The following is a 19,509-nucleotide window of genomic DNA, read 5'->3' as shown; positions in this document are numbered from 1 at the left end:
ATACCTCTGGTCAGATGGCACAAATTCTGCATCTGTTAGGGTTTTTTGGGTTTTGTTTTTGGTGAGGGGGGAATGTTTTCGTCCCTTCTGCTTAGCAGCTAGAGGTGCAAAGTACACTTAATACTGTGGAAGGGAATTCACTCCAGGCTAATCTGGGGCCTTTCTGTCCTTCTTTCACCTCTAACCAACAGCCAGGACCTGCCCCAAGCATTCCCCTTTCCTTGCTGCCAGGCCAAGTCTCTCCTCAGCTTTCCAGTTAACTGGTGGCATTGCCCAGGGGTGAGCTTGGCAGCCCATGCAGACAAGTGCTGGGGTTTAGAGGTGCTTCCACATGCATCTGTGCACATAGGTGTGTTTGTGCACACACTAACAGACGCAGGTGTAGCCTCAGATGCTCATTCACATGCACCAATTGTGTCTGGGCCTGACAGCCGTGCATATTCACTCTGATCTGTACCGTGTTTGTTCCTTGCAGTGTTATCTATTAAATTCCAAAGTGCTGAAGAAGGAAGAACCCCTATGGGCTTTGTCCTCCCTCCTTTCCAAGCGGCAATTGCTAGGCGGTTTCTTCTTTTTTTTTTTTTTTAGTTTGGCAATTCTATAGTGGTAGTCAGTGTTTCTGTAGCAGCTCCCCACGTCTCTTCTGAGCAACATTAGGCTATCTGAATTGCCCTCTGCTTAATGTTGCTGGGAAACAAGAGGGCAGAGAGCACTAGAAGGTGAGCCTGGACACAGCTGGGTGGGATCTGTAACTGATCCAAGACTGTCAAAACATTCCCACCCCATTCTTTGCATGGCTGGGATGGTTTGCAGAAAGCTCAGACTTCTCAGTAAATTGCAGAGAAATTGGCACAAAAGTAACTCCCAAAGGGGCCTAGTCCATCTCCCATGAACTCCCCAGGGACTCTAGGCCCACTGCGCTGCTGTAGTCAAGGTTCAGTGAAATTTTACTTCCTCTTGGGTTTAAGCTGGCAGAGAAAGGACATGCCAATGCCTATTATTAGCAGCATAAATCAGGAACAAGGTGGTGGCATAGTGCTGAGAACAGTCACACTGGAGTTAGTTTGTCTGCTACCTCTGCTGCTTGTGGACAGTAGCATCTTCAATACTGCTGCATGCTGGTCCCAACAACTGTTCTGCTGGTGCTGTCAATGACCTGCTCCAGGTTAATCTCAGGATTGAGCTCTCAGGAGCTATGACGATAAGGGGGTTTTAGAAAGCTCAGGAGCGGCATGGGTCTTCCTGTGCTGACGCTGCCTCTTCCTTGTGCAGCTGGAGGACCTGGATGGACAAGCACAGCCAGGCTGCCATGAGCTGTTTTCCTTTCATGAGTGAAGAATTGGGGGTCTTGCCAGATTGGAACAGATCAGCCTGCTATAGGAAGGGATGATTAAAATGCTGACCTTTCCCAGAACCAAGCGGTGAAAAGGAGATGCAGCCAAGAGGCAATTCCAGTTGGGAACCAGGCTTTTTCCCAGTACAGAGGGCTGGGGCTTTGCTGTAGTCAAGGTCTGGTTTATTCATTCAAAACTATGGCCCTGAGTTTCTTAACTCTGCTTAAGGTCTCATCAAGGACTAAGAAGCTTCCAGAAAGTTTGAAGTTCATGTTCCTGGGTTACAATCAGGCATTTTATGTGAAACTTCAGTGTTGCCAGCCACTGAATCCTCTACCTTGGTCCAACTGGACTGTGCAAGGTCGAGGGCTTTTCTCTGGGTCCTGTTGGCATTGCTGCCCTAGATAACATGTTGTATAATCTGCAGAGCACGCTCCAGATACATACGTGGGCGAATCCTCCAGGGAGAACTGAATTCAGCACTCAGGTCAGAACATGTCCCGTAAGCGTTTGTTGTCATAAGTATGAGCTGGCTGTCCGGGAAGCTGCCAGCGTGGCATGGATGGAGTCTTTCTGTTCCATCCAGAGTCAAGAGGGGCCAAGGACTCCACAGCACCTTGGTGTGCTCGAGACTGGATTGGGGAAAGCAGAAAGCACTGGCATGGAGGATGAAGAGAGTCCATTTGTGGGAGCAAAGGGCTTGTGTGGTGCTAGCTCAGGTCTAGTTCCTGAGAGGGGAAAATGTGTTGCATGCCACAGGGGTTCAGGTTTCTGAGCAAGTCCAAGGCTAAATGAACTTGAGGTTTTTTAGTGCCTTGTGGTCCACAGTTCTTAAAGAAAAACGTATTTGGCACTGTACCTCATTGTCTGATTTACAAGTCTTCTGGGGTTTCAGTTTTTGAGTGTTTTCTGTTGGTGGTAGGCTAAAGCTTCAGATTAAGCTAGGAGAAGAGCAACTGTTCTTCCATGCTCCCCTGATATCAAGAGCCAGGACTTGAAACAATTCCACCTAGTGGGAGACCTGGCACTGGGGGATAAACTGGTGCAGCAACACCAGCTTCAGTGAAGCTAAGCAGGTTTCTAACCAGTGAAGCGCAAAGGGAATGCAGATTTACACCTTCCTGAGGCCAGTGGGACCAGGCAGGTGTAAATCTAGAGTAGATCTGGAGCACTGGATTGATCTGGTGTTACCTGGCTCCTTGTCTTGTATTTCTAACCCCTGTAACGTACACAAAAAGCTCCAAAGCAGTGTTCTGCCCTGCGCTGCTGCGGCCTCACCTCGAGCGCTGGGCGCAGGTGCCACAGTATGAGAGGGCCCTAAAACTATCAGGGGGCCTTCAAAGGAGGGCAACAAAGAAGGTGAAGGGTCTGGAGGGGAGGGTGTGTGAGGAATGGCTGAGGTCCCTGGGTTTGTTTGGCCCAGAGCAGGCTGAGGGGAGGCCTCATGGCGGCCTGCAGCTCCCTCACGAGGGGAGCTGAGGGGCAGGCGCTGAGCTCTGCTCTCTGGGGACAGTGACAGGACCCGAGGGAACGGCATGGAGCTGGGACAGGGGAGGGTCAGGCTGGGTGTTAGGGAAAGGTTCTGCACCCAGAGGTGGTCGGGCACTGGGATGGGCTCCCCAGGGATGGCACCGAGCTGCAGGAGTTCAGGAAGTGTTTGGAGAACGCTCTCAGACGTAGGGTCTGATTTTGGAGTGGTCCTGTATGGAGCCCTTGGTGGAGTCAGGCTCAGTGAGCCCTGGGGGTCCCTTCCAACACAGGTTATTCTGTGATTCATCTTGCATTGCTTGTGGTGTCCTTCAGCCCTCGGTGCTCACCCTGCACACGGGAGCTGACAGATCACGGTGGGTGAACTTGGGTACACTGAAAGCTGGAAACCGAGCCCCAGATGTTTGATACTCCCTGTAAGTGTGAGCTTTCTTCCTGTGTGTGTTGGCTGGGACACCTCACAGGGGCACACGTTTGCTGGGTGGCAGAGAGATCGCTGGCCACAGATGGTCTCGGTGTTGCACTGGGACACTGCCAGAGTGGGAAATCTTTGAGAAGAAGGAAGCTCTGGGCACTCTTGGTGTCGATCTCTGTGCCATGCAGGTGGGAGAGCCGGGCACGTGGGCAGCATGCAGACCAGGCTTGCTAACTCTGAAAAATGCTCAGGGCTATTTCCATGAGCTGGAGTCAGTCCCTGTGGCACCAGCTGCCCTTTGCATGCGAGGCTGGGTGCTGAGGGGGTCCAGCGGAGGTGTCCTTCAGCAGAGGGGGCTGCCCTGCCCCACGGCACCCCCTCGCAGCGCTGCAGGCAGCCTGCCCTGACCCTCTCCCCGGCGTTCCCAGCCCTGTTTGCTTCCTGCGTCAGAGCCCCCGCCGCCCGCCCCGCAGTGAGTCACAGCCGGGATTCCTCAGCTCTGAAGTGGTTCCTTCTTTTCTTTTTCCCCCTCCTCCCCAGGTGCTGAGCTTTTTTTCCAAAGCCTTGAACTGAAGGGTGTGTCAGCGAGATCTCGCAAACACACGCAGGCCCCAGCAGGAACGGGTGAGCACCGTTCCCATTATGTTATGAATACCTGGCTGATCGCCACGGGGATCCTGCCAGGCTGAGCAGCCAATCTCGAGCACCTAGACCTGCTGAGCTCGGGGGTTTCGCTCCTCTCACTAAGTCGCTGCTTTGCAGAGATGGACAGTTTTAATCTCTTCTCAGCAACAGCCATGATGTTTTTGTACTCGCTTGGCCTGCTGTGATAGCCCAGTTCCCACGGTTAGCTCCTTCCCAGGGTACCGTGCTGGTAGGGGTGGAGAGTCGAGCAGGCAGCTCCGGCAGCCGGACCGCCTGTCCTTGTGTGTGACTCACCTCGTCCAGCTTGCAATCTCAAATATTTTCTGTTACCCTGCCCTACGCGCTGGGCACTGCCCCAGCTCACCCAGGCCCCTCCGTTCATCTCGGCTCAATCTGCTGCCTCGGGTTTGGAGGCTGCCTGGCGGAGCTGTGCGTTGCAGAGATCCCTCGGGCTGCGAAGGGAGCGCAGCTGGGCGCTCTGGGCCCGAACCGCCAGCGCTTCCCGAGGGCGGACGTGTGCTGGGTGTTCGGCTCCTTCCACCTACTGAAACTCCTCATGAGTGCCTGGGTGTTCCTGGTGAGGATTTTGAGGGATGTGAGGTGCTGGAGTCGCCGTGCTTAAAGTTAGTAGATAAGAGGCAGTAGCTGAGACTTCAGCATGCAGAGAACAAGCTCTGAACCCCAGATAGAACTTCTGGTCACTGATGTCTGCAGAGGCAGAAGGCACCTGGTCTTCCCTGCTAATGGTGCCTGCTAGCCAGGTAAGCCACTAGTGAAGGTGTGCAGTCCACACGATGATGTGCTGCTGGGCTCCACAGTTGAAAGCTGTCCCATAGACCTGGCTAACATCTCTGCAGGGCGAAGACGATGGGTCTGAGGTTGTAAATAGGCCCTGGGGCATGCTGAGCTTGGAGCATACAAAACGTGGTACAAACAGGCCCCGATCTGAGCTGCAGTCTCATCCCTGATCACTGATGTGACCTTCTTTCTGTTTTCCCTTGTTTGCTCAGCAAAATGGCCACCAGCTCGCACAAATCTGCCTCTGGCCTCACGACTGCACTCTGGACAGGCTTACCTTGCCAAGCTTCAATGGAGGTTGGAGCTTAGCACGGGCATAGACCCCAATCCATGTTCCTCTCCCACCAGGCCAGGATAGTCTTGTTCATGTTGCCAGCCATGGGCAGAGCTGCTGCCTTTCCCAGTGCCCTTTTGCTTCTTGCTCTGGGCTCCCCCAGACTCCCCCTGCCACTGGCTGATGTTGCTCTGTAGCATAAATGGTGTGCGCAGAGTGGGGAGGGTAGGTCAGGAGGTGCTGGGAACTAAGCAGCACCATCGCTTGGACTCATGCCTTCCAGGGAACAAAACGTTGCCCTCCCACACGAGCTGGTCCGCACCCTCTCTGCCCCCACACTGGGGCTCTGCTCTCCTGGAGGGCTGCGCAGCATGAAATATGGGCAAACATCAAATGGCCAGCCCTGCTGCCATTTTGTTTCAGGTAAGGCTTCCTCCAGGCCCATGACGGCCTTGTGGAAATGCAGGTATTTGGGCTGGGTGGGGAGAGCACTGAAGCAGCAGCTGCTGTGAGTCCCTGGCATGCCTGGAGGTGGAGGTGTGGGACCTGTTGGCACTCCCACCCCATAAGCCCAAGGGCAGCGAGCTGACACAACTCTCCTGGAATCTCTCCCTCTCTAACCAGGATTGTTGGCAGGCGGGTACCGAACCTTGGCAGCACAACAAGGGAACGCTGATTTCTCCAAATTCCTGGGCTCGTTTGGTCAGGGCGCTGGCATGCGGAGTCAAAGCAGAGTTGGCACGTGTGCTGCTGCGGCAGAGGTGGGCGCTGGGGCCTGGAGACGGGACTGCAGGGCTCAGGGCTGGCAGCTCAGGGTCTCTCCTGCATCCCTCCTGGCTGGTAGCAGGTTGGGTCTGAGTGTTTGTTTTGTTTTTTTTTCCTCTTCACTAATCTGAGGGCTCTAAGTGATGGGCAAACCTTCTCCTTCATTCCTTGCAGGGCTGAGGCAGTGAACTGCAGTACCAGGACTGGGAGCTGCTGGGCTAGAAGGCTGCCAGCCCTGTCACTCGCTGGTTTTGGTAGCGCTGGGAATCCCAGCTGTGATGGGGTGATCTGTGGAAGTCCCCTACTCCCCTGATCCAAAGACAGGCTGAGGACGTCCCAAAGCTGAAGCTCCCTTAGCAGGCTCATGCAGGCTGCCATCTCCCAGTAATTGGCTGGGAGGTAGAGACCCTAGGGCTGCCCTGAGCTAACGAGACACGGGTGGAGATGGAGTCCAAGCAACCAGGATGGCTGCGGGACAGAAGAGGAGCTTTTTCCCGTGTCTGGGATGGTGAACGATTGGAAATAGTTGAAAGAAAAGCGAGGCTGTTGAGATGCAGGGGCTGCACTGCGGGCAACCCCACCTTGCAGCAGGCAGCCTGAGCTTGGCTCGGGTGTCCTGGGGAGTTTGAAGGGCTGCAGGAGGGGACAGCCCCAACCGGGCCCCTGTCCCCAGCGATGCATTCGTGCATTCACACAGGGCAGAATTTCCCCCTGTCTCGTGCTGGCCGTGGGGATGGGGCCTGCCCTCCCCTGCTGCAGGTTGGGCTCAGCACACCCGCCCGAGGAGGCAGGGCGTGGGCAGGGGAGGATGGGCCTTGGCAACCTGGGCACGGCTCGGGTGTTCGCATTCCTCCCCGGATTGGCCACGGAGAGCAAAACTTGGCCTTATACGGTCAAAAAAGCCAGCGCCGGCGGCCGCTCCTCCCTGCGAAGGGACGCGTGGAGAGGTGTGGATGGGCTGATGGGGTTGGGTGTGTTTTCCTCCACCTTCTCTGCTCTCCCCTCCCTTTTCCAGGTGCCCCGGAGACAATTGTCGCTTTGCAGCCAGCGTGGCTGATTGCTGGAGCTTGCAGTGAGGCTGATTGCCACAGCCAGTGCGGCTGGTTCGTGTCCCCCGAGAGCCAGGGAGGTGATGGGTGGGCGCCAAAGGGCTGCCCGTGGTCAGGGCTGGAAATCTTGCCAGCTGAGGTGCCTAGGAAGGTAGTGGTGATGGTACAGATCACAGCCTGCCTGCTGGTTAAGCCTCTTTCCTGCCTGTTAAACTGCCTGCTCTGTGCCCTGGGCTGAGCGTTTGGTTAGGAAAACTAAATTATAACACGGCCCCCTTACCTACAACCCCTCCACCCCTGAAAAAAAAACAAAAACAACAACAAAAAGACCTTGATCCTGCCTTAGGTTGTGTACACATGGGAGAAACTGAGGCACAGTTTTGTCCAAGATCGTACAGGCAGCAGGGAGACAGCTCTTCTCTTTGCCCAGGACTGGGGGAATTCCTATTCCCAGTGGCTGATTTCCTGAGGTGAGACACTTCAGGCCCTGGAAATGAGTGTACAGGGTGGCAGGCCTCGAGGTGAGCCTGGGGGATCCATCTTTCTCCCTCTGTCTCTTGGAGCTGCTCCAGATGGGAGCTGGAACCAGGTGGAGCAGCTGGGGGTGAAGTGGGACCGGCAGGTTGGGGTGGGCTGGAGAGCGAGGGGGCTTGGGGGCGTTTTCGGGGGAGCGCCATTGCTCTCAGTGGAACAAGGTGCAAAGTCTCTGGAGCTCTGGGCCATCCTTTCTGACCCCAGGAACACGTTTCCATCTCACTTCCCCCACATTTAGCGACATGGAGTGTGTGGAGGGATTTGCTGTTGCTCTCTGGCACAGATTTCCCCCCGTTTAGGTTTGCCTGCAGCTCTGAGCCTGGTTGCTCGGTGCCACAGGGAGGACACCGAGCTGTCTGCATCGAGCCCAGTCCGTGACCTGTTTAAAAGGGAGCCTGGTGGGCTCTGTTGCTGCATCTGGAGGGGCAGGAGGTGCGAGAAGAACCAGAAATGCTCCCATGGGCAGCTGGGCGGCTGTTCCCTGGGGAGCGGATGGACTGGAGGTTGCATTTCCAGAAGACAGCTTCGTTTGCTTCTTTCTAAAGCTATCTGTAGCCTTTGGCAGGATTTAGCTTGAAAATAACAAAGACGATTTTTTTTCTACAGGCCATAAAGGGCTCGTGGCCTCTTTCACAAGCACGACCCCCAGGTAGAGCTTTTGGTGTTAATCACCAACGCCTAACAGCAAGGAGGGGAACGTGCCTGGTTCGGTCACTGGACCGATGGGATCTGGTCGAGAGGCATTTCGAGCTGTTGGTTACTCTGCTGGGAACCGATTTACCTTCCCCAGGCTGGTTCAAAGCGTGCGTGGGCTACGAAGGAGTGAGATCTCTGCGTGTGTGAGCGATGAAATGAACAGGGCCAGCCAGGCTGGGTTACAGGCGCGCTTTCCACCAGGACACGAGTTCTTGGTGGGTGAGGAACACGTTTTGGGGTCGGGCAGACCTCAGTGGCTCAGTGTCCCTTCGTAGCCGCTGTCACACCCTCACAAAGTGTCCGGGGAGAGATCTCGACCGTGCTTTGAGCGCTGATTTTGCTGCCTGGGAGCTGTTCTCCCTTTCTGCTGGGAGGCTGGGCTTGCTGGCAGGCAGGACGGGGTGGTTCGGGACGTGGCGGCTGTGGGATCCGGCTGTGGTGGCACCTGCCCAGCAGAGGGAGCCAGGAGCCCACACTTGGGTGCTCCCCACCCCGGGAGACAGCGGCCCAGGAATGCGGTGCCCTCAGATGTGGTCTGGGCTCAGACTCTCCCCGCTTGGAAAACAGCAGCGGAGCCCTGCCGCTTCCCTCCGTCTGCTCTGGCTTGTCTGCTGGACTCCAGCCCAGTTGCTGTTGTGCAGAAGCGAATGTTTGCCCGATGATCTTCCCTGCCAGCGTCTGCGCCACCAAAATCTGCTCTGCCCCTTGCTCTCAGCACAGCATTATCTGTCCCTGCGTTTTGCCCTGGGCCTTGTCTTGCAGCTGGGCCGTGTCCTGGCCATCTGATGTCTCCTTTCCCCATGCTGGGGTAGACGCTTCGATCTTTGGCTCCAGACAGGGTTTGAGATCATCTCTGGGAAGCTGCTTGCAGTTGAAACTGATACGGCTTTACCAGGATATGGCTGTGCTTTGGATTGCACACGTAGCTTGCCAGATAACATGGGTGAGCTTGCCTCTTTTTCACGGATTCCCTTAGCAGCAGCTAAATCTGATGGCCACGCTGTTCATTACTGTGCTGGCTCAGCATCCTTGCCCTTGTAGGACTGCCCCCACCAGCCCAAAGGGAATTCTGAGATCCTGAGATGATGGTACTGCCTGGTATTCCAGCAGCACTCAAGGGTTGTGATGCCCTTTGCTGGATAAGGAGAAAAAAAAGTACGGAACATCCCCATGTAACTTAACAGCTGGGTTTGGGGCTGGCCATTCCTCTGCTGTCAGGATAACTGCAGGAATTAGCCCTAAGGAAGGGGCAGGTCCTTTAGATGAATTCGGTGCTTAAGGGGTATTATGGCGGGGGGGAGGACAGGTGTGTGGGCAGATAGGGCATCCCAAAGGCATGCGACCGTTTTAGGCATAGCTCAGCTTCCATCAGTGGAATCATTCTGTTGCCTAAAATCACTGTCCAGTACAATATGGCTTGATACCATTTTTTCCCCTTGTCAGTGGGGAAGCCGAGGCAAGGAGCAGTGTAGTAACTGAGACAGTGAAATAGTAAATTGGTTTGTCCTAGCAGCAGGCCCATCTTTCCTGGGTCCCAGAGCAGCGAACTGAATCTGAGAGCCCTGCTTCCCAGTTCCCTGAGCGGTGGAGGGCTCAGAAGCAGCCGAAGAACGTGTGGGAGGGAGAGGCACCAGCCAGAAGCGCTCCTCTCGCAGGGCTGGGCTGCTGCCGAGCCCCAGCCCTCCGCAGCCTGGCCGTGAGCACAGTCTCCAAGCTCCCCAACCTCCAGTTCCCCCGGGTTGAGCGTTCCCAAGCCCTCCCTTCGCGTTCAGGCTTCACCCTGGACAACGCGGGCTCCGTGTCTCAGCGCCCCAGCCTGCCACCCAGGGGTGCTGGGGCTGTTCAGAGCCATCGTTCATCCTCTGGGCTCCGCGCACCTTTGGTGGCGCGCAGCCTTGCACAAACGCAGCTTTGTTCCTCCACCTGGAAGGGCTTTTGTCGAAGGGCTGTGCTGGGCCCTGCCTCCAGGGGGAAGCTCTGTGCTAAAGCTCCCTCTCTTCCTGAGCTGGCAGTGGCTCCTGCGCCTGGGAGCTCACCCACGTCTCCCCCCTTTCCCATCCCTATCGTTTGGGGAAACCAAGAGCCTTGGGCTGTGCCACCGGCAGGTTTAGCGACTGGGGGCTGTAGCTGCTGGCCTGGAGCATCCTCCCCTCCACTGCTATGCTGACCCTGGAAGCTCAGCATTTCTCTTAGGTGGGCAGCAAAGGGCAGAGGCATTCCCCATCTTGGCTCCTCTGGCACCTCTGGGGGCTTGTCTGTTGGGGGTCCCCTGGTGGCCGGGCAGTGATGAGCTCCCCAAAGCCTTGGCTGCTGGCTCCATATCTGCCCCTCCAGCGCCTGTTCATCTCCCTAGGGATCCGCATCAAGCAAATTGCCTGGGAAGTAACTTCAGCTTCATTCTGCTGCCAGAAGTTAGCCAGGGTCCTCAGCCCTGGCCTGCCAGCAACTGGGGAAGGAATTGCCATTTCAGGTGGGTTGAGGTAAGAAGTTCAGACCAAACCAGCAATGCAATGCTTTCCACGTGTCACTCAATACTTTATTATAACAGCCATAACCCCGGAGAGCAGGTGTTCTGGTTACAGAGATGCTACAGTAGCTGTCTATCCTACAGAAACATGGAAATGCTGTGATGCACTCAACGGAAATATACCAAGAGACTATTAACACCTCCTGTGAACTCAAAATCCGTGAACTCGAGTTGGGCTGCGTGGCAGTGACTGAGGTCAGAGCCTGGCCTCATAAAGGAGAATACTGCAGGGCACTGCCTGTGGTAGTTTGTGCAAGAGGGACCCAGAAATGCCTGTGCTGAGGCCGGGACTGCAGCTGGCATCTGCAGAGCTGGCTCTAGGAGCTTTGGTGCAGTGTGGCTGCCGTGCATTAGCTGGTGTCAGCTGGGTAAGGTGAAAGCCACTACAGAAGTTCAATAAATACAAAGACAAGTCCTGCTTGTTTTACTTAAATGGGAAGGAGAGAAAATCCCATTTCTAGGACCTAGCACCACTGCATGTGGAGTCTGGAGTGCCTTTAGGTGAGACGAGTGGAGATGTTCTCTGTTAGAAAGGTGGCTTATCAAAAGTGTAAGGAGTTTTAGTTTTGGTGGCATGGAAGGAATGGGGGGCCACCCAAAAGGCAGTAGAATTGGTTAAATACTCTGAAGTAGGCAAGGATTCCCAAGCACAGCCAGCATGTTTGTCACCAGACATGCAAATCCAGATGTTGCAAATTCACCTGGCTCAGGCTGATTGTCTGCATCTCTCCACCAGCTCCGTTTGGAAACCTTGGCGCTGCCTTCCTTTGAAAGCCGCATCAGCGAACACCTCTCAGGCACACACAGAGCAGAGAATGATTTTTGTAATACTGGTAAAATGGCTGGGCTGATGGCTAGTGTGTTGAAAGCTTGTGTAATAATACTTTCCCCTCCTGCCAAGTTTCCTATAGATAGATCTCAAAGGTTATGAATGCAAATCCTCTCGGGAAGCAGACCTAGAGAGGAAGATGTCAGTATGGGTATCAGAGTAGGAGAGGCTCTAAAAGCCTGGGTTGGTTTCTGCTTGTAACTGGTAACAGATGTTAACTGGGATGTTGTAAAGACAAAAGAGACAGCCTGGAATGGATTTTCATCCTTCATCCCTTGGACGTTGGCTTGAGTTCAGGAGAAAGTACTCTGGCCTCGTTTGGCTGCAGATGCCAACGAGTCTTGTGGTTGTGCTGCGGGGCTCCGTTTCTCCTAGGAGCATTCTTCAGAGGACAGGGAGCTGAACTTTGGCCGGGCACCACAGATGGAAGCATCTGCTTCAGGTGTTGCTGAGCCGCTGCTGAGGCTTCTAGAGGGCAGGGTCTTTGTGCTGCCTCCGTTCAGCTTCATCTCCCCGTTGGTGCTGCCTGTTCCTCTTGCAAACAGCTTGGAGTTCCTTAAGGTGCTGGCAGAAACTGCTGGGGGAGGGGAATATGAGAGGGGGCGAGCTTAGAATTGTTTGATTTACATTCTGCTTCACCAAGCTGTACAAATAAAACCACTTACGGTGCTTTGGTCTGGAGTGCACGGCACTGATGACTGTGGGTATTGGTGACTCCATGCTGTGGACATAAGGAGAGAGCGTGAAGATGGGTGTTACCACCTGCAATTCCAGAGAGACGTAGAGGGAGGGAGCTGGGCTATGTGGGTAGAGCCAAGGGCATGGTAGGGTTGTGAAGGCTAACTCAATAGCATCTGGGCCAAACATCATCTAGAGAAGTGCTGGTGCCTTCCAAGAGTTTAAGGAAAACTTCGGAGCAAGAAGCAGGGCTGAACTGTATGGGGACAGCTGGGGTTTGCTCTGTCTTTCATCAAACTTAAACCAGCCTCAAAGCTTGGGATGTCTGCTTTCTCCCTAGGTGTTTGTGTGCATCTCTCCCACTGTTCAAGCACAAAGAAGCCCAGCTCACCTGCTTTCCTCCCCTTCCACGAGCTTCCTGTAAGTGAGGATCTCCAAGTCCAGGGCCAGCTTGATGTTCATTAGCTCCTGGTACTCCTTCACCAGGTGAGCCATATCCTCCTTGCTCTTTTGGAGGGCCTCTTCTAGCTTGACCAGTTTGGCTTTGGCATCCTTGAGGGCCGTCTCACCGTGCTCTCCTGCTTCTTTGATATTCTCCTCTAAGTACAGGCACTGGTGTTGCAAAGGGAAGGAAGGTGGTTGGAGGTGTTAGGTGTGTTGTAGTTTCAGACCTGCATATTAGAGTTTTGTCACCCACCCCAGGACACACCTGGCTTTTCTGGGACACGATGCAGGACCTCAGCTTCTGGATTTGTATGTTTAGGTCTGCAATCTCTCGTCGGCTATCAAGGAGGTGACCTCCATAGGTGGCTGACTGGGTGTTTCCTTCGTTCAGCTGCAGGGGAGATGGAAGAGTGGGTTATTTGTTCTTCCTCTGCTGTAGCAAAGGAATCTGGGAGGATTCTCACTGCCCCTGGGGAGAAACGCCTAACTGGGGAAAAATACCAGGTGTGTGGAAGGATTTAGGGCTCATTCTCATATTGTCTTCTGGCTGTAGCTGCGCCAGGCACAGAGCACACTGTCCGTTGTTGTTAACCGTGTTCTTGCTCCCTCTCTTTGGAGGGGGCACCAGTGGAAGATCATTTGCTGCATCTTAGGTGGGCCAGGTTGCCACTGGGAGATGTCCTTGCCTTTCTCCACTGATGGTGTGGAGAGTCTTGGGCAATGAAACTCAACTCCTAATTTACACATGTGAATTAGGAGGAGCTGATCTGGGTTAGCACTGTCCCTCCCTCCATTCTCAGGTGTAGTCTGTCCCTCCACATCTTGCTGATTCCTGTAGTTTCTAGGCTGATCTCTCTCCTTCTTTCCCTGCCTCTCCCCAGTATCAATCAGATAAGGAGACAAATACCTTTCTCCTGGTAAGGGTTTCAGCCTCCTCCCAGCTCCGAAGAGCCAGGGCTTCATACTGAGCCCTCACTTCTTCCACAATTCTGCTCAGATCGAGCTTGCATGTGTTGTCAATTCCCAGTACAACAGAAATGTCCTTAATTTCTGTCAGCAGCTCCTCGAGTTCCTGAATGGCAAAGAGAGAACAGGACTGAGATACCAAGTATTCAGCAAAGCTACTTGCTGTAAGAGAATACAGCAAGTGTTCTCTAATAAGAGAAGGGAGAAAGAGGCCGCTTCTCTGAACACATCTATCGCTGGCAGACCTATTCCACTCCCCAGAGCTGCTCTCATATGCTGGAGAAACTCACACCAGCCCTGGGGAGTCAGAAAAATGCGCACACAAGCTGCAGTATCACTGACTGGGGTATTTGCTCTCGATGGCTGACTTTGTCACAGTTCTACAAAAAAGAAGTCAAACAATGATGTATGCAGACTCCCCTCAGCAAACCTAAAAAGGATCCTTAATCCATGCCTGTAAACTGCGCTCCTGGGTGGTTTGTGTGCAGACAAGACAGGGCTTGCTGCCTTGGTGCCAAGCAGGTGGTGTACCCGTTCACTTGGCAGCTCCCCCCAGCCTCGGTCTGCTCCTGCAAGGGTTCCCTCTTATCAGCATCTCTGTAGCTGCCTCTTATTTACACCAGTGTGAGAGAGACCTGCATACGTCTCTCCATACGTCTCTCCCCATCTCTTAGCTTTCATCTTGATGTTTTTGTTCTTCCCTTTTGTGCAGCAGCCTCTAATCTCTTAGAGAAGCAGCTGTATACCTTGTTTGCCTTGTCTGCCTCTGACTGGGGAAACAAAGGGCGCCCTGATGCAGAGATTCATGAATAATAGAGAAGTACCCCACCACTCTTACAGAGAACAGGATTATCGGTGCATTTTTTCCTTACTGTTGTCCAGTCTTTGAGCTTCTTTGTTAATCTTTGAGCACTTTAATGCCTATATGAGAAAATGCATGTGTATTGCAAGGACTTGAGCATCCTCTGCCAACAAGAAAACGAAACCCAAACCAAACAAAAACCCACCCCCAAAGTAGTGATTTATTAATGAGGATCGAGGCTGGGGTTCTCTTCTGAGTCACTCTAACATACTGCGAGCAAAGATGTCAAGCAGTTACCCACCCACATTTACTTCTCTGCTGGGTATATGTGCCTGTACATTGATGTCAGTCAAAGCAACAGGCATGGGCGAGAAAATGACTAACCTGAAAACCAACTGTGGAGAGGAGAAAGCAGAGAAAGAGAGGTGGAGGGTAATTTCTGTGCGTAAAGGGTGAGTTGTAAAAGAAGTGTAGACTGCTGCTGAGGACAACAGTGTGGGACCTAGGAGAAATCAGCTCAAAAGGAAGACAGCAGCCTCCCTGGTTGGGGGGGAAGGGTTGCCTTCAGTGGGGGCCCGGACAGGAGGTGTTGTGCATGGATTCACAGCAGGAGCTGATTTCAGACTACCCCTGTAATTGCCTTGCAACAGGAGTAATTTTAGAGAAGTAAGGCCTCACGGTTGGACGCAGGCAGGCCATGAGTTCTAATGCATTTCTGACATTATGCAGGGCATTCTGCTTCTCTGTGCCTCAGTTTCCCCACAAAGGGTAATAACATTCCTCTGTCAAGCACTTTAATTGTCTGTATTGGTGGAATTCAGACAAATCATTAATATTCCCCAAACACTGCTGAGCCTGCTCGGTAACATTTTACAGGCTCTGAGTAAGTGCCTGAAATCACATCACCGCGTTTGAGCAGATGCAGGCACACTGCGCCCTTTTGGTTTGTTCAAAGGCCTGCAGACGCTGTATCCTTCCCCCCCGTGGTGAAATCATATCCGACTGCATACTCCTTCCAGTGGAAATGGAGTACGTTGGGTTGTGTTACGACAGCATTCAGCACCTCACCCAGGTTCACAGTGGCTTGTCCTGTTTTGTTGTGAGCCTTTCCTCTGGATCCGAATAAAATAACATTCGGCTCGCTCATCACCTGCCCCAGGTCTGGAGGCAAACTCTGGCAGTGGGGGTTAGGAGCTGAGGCTAAATGCAGCCCAGCGGGGGGTTAGGTGGGGGGTTTGGGACTGATGGAGGGCTGCTGGAGCAGCCTCCCTGCAAGAGCTGTAGGGCACAAGGAATATCCTGATCAAACTTCTTATGGAGCTGGCTCCCTTAAGGGAAGGGGATTAGCTGATTAGACGCTGCTTTATGCCATTTATCTAGTAGTTGGCTGCAACACCATGCAGCTCTACCAGGCAAGCTCTCATTTTGGTGCAAATTGGGAACAATGACCTCTCTGTATGGGAAATGTCTGCAAAAAGGCTTTTTTTTTTTCCACAGAAGCTTGCACATGTGCCAAGGCTGCTCTCTCAATTGCGTTTTTACCTGTTCATAGACGGCTTTCTTCAAATTCATCAGCTCCTGAAGCCCATTGAGTTTTACCTCCAGCTCAGTTCTGTGCAAGGTACTCGCGTCTAAATCCTGCAGGAGGTGGAAAGTGTATTAATGAATAGTTTGTTTGAAGTGAATTAATGAGTAGTTTGTCTTTGGGTTCGCAGTCTTTTGTGTTGCCCCCATGTCCCCAGCAAGTGTTGCTTGCTGTTTATGACCTGGTACTTGTGAAATTGCTCTCATGCTCTACAAGCAGGGAGGCTTCTTTGTGGAGACTTCAACTCTGCAGTTGTTTTTTTTGTTCTGTTTTTTGTTTTTTTGGGTGAGAGCTTTGGTAGAAGTTTCAAATAGGTAGGGTGGAGAAGGAAGCAGGCAGGGCTGGTCCGTACCCACTCATCTTTTGTTCACCATAAAAAGCAGGGGTTATTGAAAACTGATGCTGTCCACAGAAGTTACCAGAACTGCCCTTCCTGGCTGATGACTGTGTCAGGGAAAACATGCAATTAGCCATAATGATAATTTGCAGAGAACATTTCCTCTGTCTAATAATATCCTGCATTCCTGCACCTTGGATTTTTTTTAATGTAAAGACTGTGCACAGCGCCTTCCATTTGAGCTGATATTCAAATGCAGCTACTTCTGGGACAGGATGTTTAAGCAGGGTGTGGCCATACAACAGGTAGCAAAAGCAAACACTTTTATCAATTTCCAGCCTTTTCCAACCTGTGCTGTCATTCTGTGAGAAAACGTGCCAGGGAACAGAGGTATTGTCTCGGAGGGTCTGGGGTACAAACCTCTCCAGGCCAGGTCTGGCCAGTGCAGTTGCAGTGTGGTTGGACACAGGCACTGCCTGACCCCCAGGTGCTTCTGCCAAGAGCCACGGGGCTTTTCTGTAACCACAAGTGGCCCAGACTTGCTTATACTTTTCCTATTGAAATTGTGACCATGTTCACCACTCCGCTGTTGTCTTGAGACCTTATTACCCTGTGAAACCTCAGTGGTACAAGGGCTGTTATGCTCCTGGCTAGCTGGTGTACAGACCATGTAGATGAAAAACTCCTCTTGCCACTGACCTTTTTGAGCTCCATGAAGGTGTATTCCATGCCACTACAGAGGCGAATTTCATCCTCATATCTAAAGAGAGTGGAAAAAAGCCGTCAGAAATTGCACGTGAGCCTCTGGGATGCTTAACATTGTCTTGCTGTCCCCCAAAATGCTGACATCTAGGCTTTCTGCTTTTGCTACGATGTCCCACCTACTTGATGTCCTCTGCCCCTAAATAACAGGAGGAGAGAAATCTCTTAGGTATGGGCATCTGGACAAGAGAGAGGGTAACAAGCTGCCACATGCCAGCTGCTCTATAGTAACACCATTAGCACTTTCAGACTGAAAAAAAAAAAAGCAGAGTAAGAGGAGGTAACTTTAACTCTAATTTAATTTGAGGGCTAAGCAACCTCAGGTTACCTCACATTTGCCACAGAGAGAGAGAGCAGGCACTGCAGAGTGAGGTGTGGTGAGTTGTTGTTCTCTGTGAAAGCCAGGTGCATGCCCAAAGTGTCGCAGATTTTTACCCTAAGCCTTTCTCTTCTGTTTCTTTCAGGTATCCTCAGCAGTTAATTTTCAGAATCTGAGAGGCTTCTCGAGGGAGAAAGCTTTGCTTGTGTAAAATCAGAGAAAACTGGACTGGCATCAGAACTTATCTTAAGTGTAAGCATGATTAGTGAAGAAACAGAAGACCTGGCAAAGCAATTTTTGGAAAACAGTGCCCACAGACCAGAAGGTAACAAAAACCGTATGGGACAGGGTGGAGTCCTAATGGCTAAACATCCAGCAAGGGAACCAACCCTGCAGGTGCTTAAAAACAGGTTTGATATGGCAGGACCAGGATGGCAAAGACTTAGTCTGGAGCAAACACATTTCCTGAAGGCTGGCAACAGGCACGAGAGCTAGTTTAGGGAACACACCAGTCCTCATTGGCTCTTGTGGCAAGTGTGTGGCTTGCCCTGATGCTGCTGAAAGCAGCAATCTGAGCAGGAAACCACAGGGTCTCTTTTGGGTCTGATCTGTGACCAGCACTAGGTGGTTTGTTTGCAGTGCATGAGGCCAGAAGCACTATGTGATGGGTGTCTGGTATCTCCTGCTGTGCTGCAGGACACGCTATGGGAGCGTTGGCTCTTCTGTTGAGACTGGAGCAGGTCATGCTGTCAGGGAGGCCCTGGCTTCCCTGCACTTCCATGACACCTCAGGCTCCTCTTATTCTAATGTGCTCATAGCATTTCCAGGCTGGGAATTAAACCTTTTGAGTGCTACTTACAGATGTCACCAAATTGGAGGGCTAAGATCTTTGCAAATGAGGTAAAATGGCATCTCCTAACAGAGCGATGATGATAAAATCAGGAATGACAGACATACTCTGTTGTTTGACGGTCGGGTGCATCGTCACTTTGGCTACAAGCGGGAGGGAGCCTTCTCTGCTGCTGAACAAACTTTTACCAGAAAGAGGAAAAAGCACTGGGAGTGCAGCACAGGGGACTGCTTTGCAGGGCAAGGGGGTAGGTCATGTCTGGGAGCTGACCTGGAATATTGAAAACAGTTCCCTGGAGCCATCGCTTCCTCCACAGAGGAGATAGCGAGGGCACAGGAGGGATCTGATTGTCACAGGCTCTACAGTTAGGCACTTCTAAGGTTCTCCTTTGGTATCCCCATGGTGTTAAACTCACCCTTTCCTTGACTGCTTTTACAGGGCCAGGCAGCGTGGTTAACAAGATTTACCTGTCTGTTTTTTCTGCTCTTCAGCTGGAATGTTAGCCATGCTGCCAGCAACTATGTACTGAGCTTAATTACAGCCTGCCACTCTTCCTTCATCCTCATGGCATCTCAGCCCAATCCCAGTCTGTCCCAGCCTGCTGAAGCAGCTTTGCACATTGCCAGGCGCTGACATAATCCTGCGTGTGGAACAAACAACGCTCCTGACTGAAAGGGAGCAGGCCAAGCAAGCCAAACATGCTCACCACACGGCTCCGGAGGGACGTGGCGGCCGGGAGGTGACTCATAAGGGGATGGAGCCTTCCACAAACACATTACAGCATTTATCTCCTTTAAGGTAATCCTCAAGCAATCATGCATTAAGGCACAAATCCATCCTATCTCACTTCATGCACTTAAGCCGCACTTGAGACAGGCGTCTGGTCGCCTTGGGCTCCTTCCATAATCAGTGAAGCAAAATCAGAGCTGAGTTGCATTTCAGGCAGGCTGCGTTCCTCTCTGGACACACCTCCAAGCCTACCTTAGGGTGATGATATAGTGGTGGGATAGATCTGAGCCTAGTGGCACGGCATTAAGTCAGTCTCTCTTGTGGAGCAAGGAAAGGGGGGAGGGAGCCACTGAAAACCAACTGCAAAGGTAGAGGTACGTAGACCGACCAATCTTCAGGGGGAAGGCTTGACTATCATAATCCCTGGGTCTCAGTAGTGGCACCTCCAAAGGCTGTCAACCCCATATTTTCCTGCAGTGTTCTCCTAGTCCCACCCCAGAGTTGCTCAGCACATGCAAAAATTCCCTGCCTTCTCATTCAAATGGGTCTTTGCATGTGCAAATCACGCGTGGGGAACTGAAGCAAAGGCTTCACTCCTGGGCAGTTACCCCTGCTTGAATATGTTTTGGTGCTTGATTTCCTAAAGAAGCAGGGTTTGAGACCCTGTGTCAGCCTTCAACTTA

General features: G+C 52.5%; 2 protein-coding genes across 4 annotated transcripts in view; one reads left to right on the top strand and one right to left on the bottom strand.

Moving 5' to 3' along the window:
• LOC121061215 (keratin, type II cytoskeletal 80-like) overlaps positions 1–19,509 on the bottom strand; it is a 46,774-nt gene that overhangs the window by 7,354 nt on the left and 19,911 nt on the right. Inside the window, exons 3-9 of one of the 3 annotated variants that reach the window (XM_040539769.1) lie at positions 16,866–16,926; positions 15,787–15,882; positions 13,384–13,548; positions 12,742–12,867; positions 12,424–12,644; positions 12,020–12,075; positions 10,513–11,931 (exon numbers count right to left, since the gene is read on the bottom strand). In XM_040539769.1, coding sequence (XP_040395703.1) covers positions 11,726–11,931; positions 12,020–12,075; positions 12,424–12,644; positions 12,742–12,867; positions 13,384–13,548; positions 15,787–15,882; positions 16,866–16,926 — 931 coding nt within the window. In that variant the 3' untranslated portion in view covers positions 10,513–11,725. Of the gene's footprint in view, positions 1–10,512; positions 11,932–12,019; positions 12,076–12,374; positions 12,645–12,741; positions 12,868–13,383; positions 13,549–15,786; positions 15,883–16,865; positions 16,927–19,509 lie in introns of those variants that run through there. The other 2 variants (XM_040539770.1, XM_040539771.1) reach the window with 2 other exon arrangements.
• BCDIN3D (BCDIN3 domain containing RNA methyltransferase) overlaps positions 1–19,509 on the top strand; it is a 38,962-nt gene that overhangs the window by 13,020 nt on the left and 6,433 nt on the right. The window contains exons 3-6 of the transcript XR_005815002.1: positions 12,373–12,518; positions 15,742–15,865; positions 17,393–17,572; positions 18,536–18,895. The gene's annotated coding sequence lies outside the window, so the exon portion shown is untranslated. The remainder of the gene's footprint in view (positions 1–12,372; positions 12,519–15,741; positions 15,866–17,392; positions 17,573–18,535; positions 18,896–19,509) is intronic.

The sequence above is a fragment of the Cygnus olor genome, chromosome 29, assembly GCF_009769625.2.
Source record: "Cygnus olor isolate bCygOlo1 chromosome 29, bCygOlo1.pri.v2, whole genome shotgun sequence".
Lineage (NCBI taxonomy): Eukaryota > Metazoa > Chordata > Aves > Anseriformes > Anatidae > Cygnus > Cygnus olor.
The sequence above is the reverse complement of the archived record's forward strand: the minus strand, read 5'-3'. Positions and strand labels throughout refer to the sequence as shown.